Source organism: Oncorhynchus gorbuscha, linkage group LG04, assembly GCF_021184085.1.
Source record: "Oncorhynchus gorbuscha isolate QuinsamMale2020 ecotype Even-year linkage group LG04, OgorEven_v1.0, whole genome shotgun sequence".
NCBI classification, from domain to species: domain Eukaryota; kingdom Metazoa; phylum Chordata; class Actinopteri; order Salmoniformes; family Salmonidae; genus Oncorhynchus; species Oncorhynchus gorbuscha.
Window position 1 is genome coordinate 79373418 of NC_060176.1, and position 6884 is coordinate 79380301.

The 6884-nt window shown below is 42.3% G+C and overlaps 1 protein-coding gene across 1 annotated transcript; it reads left to right on the forward strand.

Annotated features, from left to right (window-relative positions):
* Nucleotides 1–461: 461 nt before the first annotated feature.
* Nucleotides 462–6631, forward strand: LOC124034701 (trichohyalin-like). Its single transcript, XM_046348178.1, has 6 exons — nucleotides 462–536; nucleotides 807–1778; nucleotides 1964–2032; nucleotides 2159–2233; nucleotides 3286–3363; nucleotides 4399–6631. Exons 2-6 carry the CDS (start codon nucleotides 815–817, stop codon nucleotides 5763–5765), a joined length of 2553 nt encoding a protein of 850 aa, XP_046204134.1. The 5' UTR covers nucleotides 462–536; nucleotides 807–814; the 3' UTR covers nucleotides 5766–6631.
* The last annotated feature ends 253 nt before the right edge of the window (nucleotides 6632–6884 follow it).

The window sequence follows — 6884 nt, forward strand, 5'->3', positions numbered from 1 at the left end:
ACACAAGACAAAGAACAGACCAGAGTGTTAATCTGATACTATAAAAACTACAGGCCTTGTGAACAGCAGTGTGTCTTCTTCAAGGCTACAAATTAAATCAGTTTCTTTACATTTATCAATACTCTCCCCAAATGTTCTCAAGGTAGGTTGTATTATGATGTCATATGTTCTTCACATTCTACTGAATGTATATTCCATAGAACCCTGCCTCCTGACACAATATCCTGTATCTGACATAGAGCCCAATGCTGGTTATCACAAACAATGACAATAATCATTTGATCAGAGAAAGAACAATAACAAAACAACATTATTTATGAAGTTAACCAGATCTCATTGGTGGCCACAGTCCCTACATGAGGGAGGCTTGAGTGACAGGAGAAATCTGATTGGTCCTGTTTGTTCTGTAAATAGTGATGTAGTCTACCACACAGAACTCACCTCTCTGTTTTACACCATAGACTCAGGATCAGAGTATTTACAACGTGAGACCCAGGAGGACAAGCTGAAGAGGGAGGCATCAGCTGGTGAGCTTGGTAAGTATGAGAGAGTCTGGAGGAGAGAGGATTGAATCAGGGAACATGAGTGAGGTCATTCAGTTTTTCAGACTCATTCATTTGTAACGTATCAAATAGTCAATAGACCAGTTGATGATTGGTTCAGCTCAGATAACTGTTGACTGGAGGAAATAATTACTAATAATTGAACCACCTCCATCAAATGATAATGTCTTTATAGACATACTTTTGAATGAATTAATACATTACTTATTCAAACAACCAATTAATTATGTTAATTACTCTCAGAGTTGAAGATGGAAAAAGAATTAAAAGAGAAATTAAGACAGAAGATGATGAAACAACTAGAGGAGAAAGACACACAACTGGATGATATGACCCAGGAAGTGAGAGAGAAAGACACACAACTGGATGATATGACCCAGGAAGTGAGAGAGAAAGAGAGACTCCTGGATGATATGACCCAGGAAGTGAGAGAGAAAGAGAGACTCCTGGAGGAGAAGAACCAGATAATGGAACAGAGGGACAAACAATTAGAAGAGAAAGAAAACCAACTGGAAGAGAAAGACAAGCAACTAAAGGATAGAGACATTCAACTAGAGGCTCTGAGAAAGAACCTGCAGGACAAGAACAGCAAAGTAGAGAACTTCAGAGTCCTACTGCAGGAAAAAGACCTTCAACTAGAGGACAGGAACCACAGACTGGGAGAGAAGGACAGACTACTGGAAGAGAGAGACAAACTACTGCGGGAAAAAGACCTTCAACTAGAGGACAGAGACCACAGACTGGGAGAGAAGGACAGACTACTGGAAGAGAGAGACAAACTACTGCAGGAAAAAGACCTTCAACTAGAGGACAGGAACCACAGACTGGGAGAGAAGGACAAACTACTGGAAGAGAGAGACAAACTACTGCAGGAAAAAGACCTTCAACTAGAGGACAGGAACCACAGACTGGGAGAGAAGGACAGACTACTGGGAGAGAGAGACAAACTACTGGAAGAGAGAGACCTTCAACTAGAGGACAGGAACCACAGACTGGGAGAGAAGGACAAACTACTGGAAGAGAGAGACAAACGACTGGAAGAGAGAGACAAACTACTGGAGGGAAAAGAAAACAAACTAAAAGAGAGGAGACAGGAAGTAGAAGAGAGGAGACAGGAAGTAGAAGAGAAAGACAACCTACTAGAGGAGAGAGAGAACCAGCTAAAGGAAAGAGACAAACAGGTGGAGGATGTCAACAATGAAAATGCTGAACTGGGTGAGATTATTCACACCATTAATGCATTTAGTCTTCTGTACTTTCCTCAGTTCTCAGGTTATTGTCGACTCTCCACTGAGTTGTGAATATTGTTGTCCATCACTTCATACTTTCCCTCTGCATCATATTTCTGTCTGAAGTCTTTAACACAGAATTCAGATCCTAGTCCTCCTTTGTTATTTCAGCTCAACAGATATGTGATGTGAAGACTGAGGTAGAGAGACTGAGAAGAGAGATCTCAGCCCAGATGACTGGTGAGTGAGATATGTGATACTTAACATTTCAGTAGAAACCCAGAACTCCCCTTCAGTAGGTCTATGTGCCTTCCTGTGTCACTGAGGTAAATGTTCTCATTCTAAATGGTTGTTCTATTATTTTAGAACATGGAGAGACGTCAGATACAGGTTCCATCCTCCCAGTCAGGAGGAGAGACAGCAAGGACCTTCCTCCATCCAGTGAGTTATCAATATTGTCCTGTTGTCTCCTACTGTTTCTAGTCTATAGTGGTCCATCTTTCACTTAGTGAGTTATCAATATTGTCCTGTTGTCTCCTACTGTTTCTAGTCTATAGAGGTCCATCCTTCACTTAGTGAGTTATCAATATTGTCCTGTTGTCTCCTACTGTTTCTAGTCTATAGTGGTCCATCCTTCACTTAGTGAGTTATCAATATTGTCCTGTTGTCTCCTACTGTTTCTAGTCTATAGTGGTCCATCCTTTACTTAGTGAGTTATCAATATTGTCCTGTTGTCTCCTACTGTTTCTAGTCTATAGTGGTCCATCCTTCACTTAGTGAGTTATCAATATTGTCCTGTTGTCTCCTACTGTTTCTAGTCTATAGTGGTCCATCCTTTACTTAGTGAGTTATCAATATTGTCCTGTTGTCTCCTACTGTTTCTAGTCTATAGTGGTCCATCCTTCACTTAGTGAGTTATCAATATTGTCCTGTTGTCTCCTACTGTTTCTAGTCTATAGTGGTCCATCCTTCACTTAGTGAGTTATCAATATTGTCCTGTTGTCTCCTACTGTTTCTAGTCTATAGTGGTCCATCCTTTACTTAGTGAGTTATCAATATTGTCCTGTTGTCTCCTACTGTTTCTAGTCTATAGTGGTCCATCCTTTACTTAGTGAGTTATCAATATTGTCCTGTTGTCTCCTACTGTTTCTAGTCTATAGTGGTCCATCCTTCACTTAGTGAGTTATCAATATTGTCCTGTTGTCTCCTACTGTTTCTAGTCTATAGTGGTCCATCCTTCACTTAGTGAGTTATCAATATTGTCCTGTTGTCTCCTACTGTTTCTAGTCTATAGTGGTCCATCCTTCACTTAGTGAGTTATCAATATTGTCTCAAACTGTCATCAATCTTGATATTCTCTATGTTCTCCAATAATCTATATTTCACTATGATGTGTAATGTATTTGTAATGTATTTGTAGTTTGTTTATACTATGTTTGAAATGTGTCTCTGATGAGTCAGTATGTTGACCAGTTCTCTATGTTGTGTTACAGTGAGAGGAGAGACCTCAGATACAGACCCCACACTTCCACTGAGGAGGACAAACAGCATGGAGTTAATTCCTCCACATAGTGAGTTATGGATGTAGATGATATTATATTAGGCACTGTTGTACCTCCTCCATCTAGTGAGTTATGGATGTAGATGATATTATATTAGACACTGTTGTACCTCCTCCATCTAGTGAGTTATGGATGTAAATTATATTATATTAGACACTGTTGTACATCCTCCATCTAGTGAGTTATGGATGTAAATTATATTATATTAGACACTGTTGTACATCCTCCATCTAGTGAGTTATGGATGTAGATTATATTATATTAGACACTGTTGTACCTCCTCCATCTAGTGAGTTGTGGATGTATATTATATTATATTAGACACTGTTGTACATCCTCCATCTAGTGAGTTGTGGATGTAAATTATATTATATTAGACACTGTTGTACCTCCTCCATCTAGTGAGTTATGGATGTAAATTATATTATATTAGACACTGTTGTACATCCTCCATCTAGTGAGTTGTGGATGTATATTATATTAGACACTGTTGTACATCCTCCATCTAGTGAGTTATGGATGTAGATTATATTATATTAGGCACTGTTGTACCTCCTCCATCTAGTGAGTTATGGATGTAGATTATATTATATTAGACACTGTTGTACATCCTCCATCTAGTGAGTTATGGATGTAAATTATATTATATTAGACACTGTTGTACATCCTCCATCTAGTGAGTTATGGATGTAGATTATATTATATTAGACACTGTTGTACCTCCTCCATCTAGTGAGTTATGGATGTAGATTATATTATATTAGACACTGTTGTACATCCTCCATCTAGTGAGTTGTGGATGTATATTATATTAGACACTGTTGTACATCCTCCATCTAGTGAGTTATGGATGTAGATTATATTATATTAGACACTGTTGTACCTCCTCCATCTAGTGAGTTATGGATGTAGATTATATTATATTAGACACTGTTGTACATCCTCCATCTAGTGAGTTATGGATGTAGATTATATTATATTAGACACTGTTGTACATCCTCCAGAGAGTCAGAGTGCTGATCAGTGCTGTGTGTTGTGTTGCAGTGGGAGGAGGGAGCAGCAATCCAGACTCCCCAGTGTCTCCCAGTGTGTCTGAGCTGAGACTGGTGCTGCTGGGGAGGACTGGGGCTGGGAGGAGTGCAGCAGGAAACACCATCCTGGGCAGAGAGGAGTTTGGGGCCCAGGCCAGCCCCTCTGCAGTGACCCAGAGGAGTAAGAGGAGAGAGGGGGACGTGTGTGGGAGACGGCTGGTGCTGGTGGACACTCCAGACTGGTTCTGTCCTGGACTCTCTCTGGAGGAGATGAGACAGGATGTGGGGCTCTGTGTCCGTCTGTCTGCCCCGGGACCCCACGCCTTCCTCCTGGTCATACCAGTGGAGCCCTCTAAGGGGGAGGAGAGAGGGGTGCTGGAGAGAATAGAGGAGATGTTTGGGGAGTGTTGTTGGGGACACACTGTGATTCTATTCACCCATGATGATGGACTGAAAGAGCAGAGCATTGAGGAGTTTCTCCAAGCAGGAAGTCAGGACCTCCAGCAGCTTGTAGAGAAAAGTGGGAGCAGGTACCACGTCCTCAATATTAAGGACAGGGCCCATGGCACTCAGGTATCAGAGCTGCTGGATCAGGTAGAGGAGATGGTGGCCGGAAACAGAGAGAGATTCTACAGCAGTCAGACCTACCAGGAGGCAGAGGACCAGGTTAGAGAGATGGAGGGAAACATCCAGAGAGAGAGAGGAGAGACGAAACAGAGGGAGGAGAGAGACTTGAGAGAGAGGCTTGAGAAGGAGTTGCAGGACTCTCTGATAAAGATAGAGGGAGTGATCCAGGAACATGAGGGAGATATCAGAACACTCAGTGAAAGAACCAGTGAACTGGAGAGACAGGTGAAAGAAGAGAGGGATGAGGAGAAGAAAAGAGAGCTGGAGAGGGAGCTGAAGAGGGAGTCTGATAGGAGGGAGGAGATGGAGAGAAAGCTGGAGAGATTTAGAGAGAAGAGAGAGAATGAGAGGAGGGAGATGGAGGAGAGACACAGACAGGTGATGGAGAACTATGAAGGAGAAGCCAGAGTTGAAGCAGAGAGAAACCTAATGAAGATAGTCCTGCCTGAGTTACAGAGGAACATCATGATCTCACAGACAAAGATGGAGAGGGAGTTCAGCAGACAGATGAAGGAGAAGGATAGAGAGATGGAGAGGGAGTTCAGCAGACAGATGGAGGAGAGGAATAGACAGATGAAAGAGAAGAATATAGAAATGGAGAGACTAAGACAGAACTTGAAAGAAGTCAGGGAAGCTCACTCAGTGTTGCAGAAGGGACTGGAACGAGAGGGGAAAGGTCAGAGGGCACTGATAGGGTTGTTGGGCTGGGTCAGGAGAAACTCATCAAGTTGGCTTCTCCACAATCTGATATGATTCACCATCACCGTCTATGATGATGAACCAGACCAGGTCTACTGTCCACTGTACCGTGGGGGGTGACCATGGATCATGGTGGTCATGGGGAAAACAGGACAGAATAATGTCTGGTCCAGTCTACAGTGTCAAGAGAAGGAGGGGAGGGAGGTCTGTAAAGATCTTGATGAGACGTAAAACAGAATTCCAATCCAACGTAGATTATTGACCTTTGCACTGCAGACCTTTAGAATGGAGAGGGTTGTGGGGGGTCAGGAGGTCAGCGGGCGGAGTCAGAGACTGAGAACTCTAAAGATCTGAGTGAGACTTTTACCCAGTGTTTGAGGAGGTCTACTATTGAACAGAGAACCATACTGTATTTACCACACTCTACTTCCTGTTCTTATTCAAAGTGTTTCATGTTGAAACTTTTGTCTCCTACTTTTATATTTTCTATGTTGGTGTTTTGTATGGTTCCCAATTAGAGGCAGCTGGTAATCGTTGTCTCTAATTGGGGATCATATTTAAATCACTGTTTTTCCCACCTGTGTTTGTGGGATATTGTTTTGTGTTTGTGCACCACGTAGTCACGGTTCGTTGATCGTTTATTGATTTAATGATTTACGACATTTAAATGGCTCCGTGTGGTTCGGTGAACTAAGCTGGTGTAATAAGTCACCATATCTGACACCTGAAGACTGGTGGAAGCCAACACAGTCTTCTGATCCACACGAGACTCTGGCTCCAAACCAATCTGTCCGTAAGAGTTATTTAATGTTGAGGAGAGTGAGAGGTCTACAGATGTCATGCCCTGACCTTAGTTATCTTTGTTTTCTTTATGTTGGTTAGGTCAGGGTGTGACGAGGGGTGGTTTATTGTGTTTTTGTCCTGTCTAGGGTTTTTGTCCTGTCCACGGTTTTTGTCCTGTCTAGGGTTTTTATCCTGTTTAGGGTTTTTGTCCTGTCTAGGGTTTTGTCCTGTCTAGGGTTTTTGTCCTGTCCAGGGTTTTTGTCCTGTCCAGGGTTTTTGTCCTGTCTAGGGTTTTTGTCCTGTCCAGGGTTTTTGTATGTTTACGGGGTTGTTCACTAGTCTAGGTGTTTTGTATGTCTATGGTTGCCTAGATTGGTTCTCAATTAGAGG

Coding starts and splice junctions, on each gene's coding strand:
- LOC124034701 (XM_046348178.1), top strand. CDS start 815: ATGGAAAAAGAATTAAAAGAGAAATTAAGACAGAAGATGATGAAACAA. Junction 1,779..1,963: donor CAATGAAAATGCTGAACTGG/GTGAGATTATTC, acceptor TTGTTATTTCAG/CTCAACAGATATGTGATGTG. Junction 2,234..3,285: donor CAAGGACCTTCCTCCATCCA/GTGAGTTATCAA, acceptor GTTGTGTTACAG/TGAGAGGAGAGACCTCAGAT.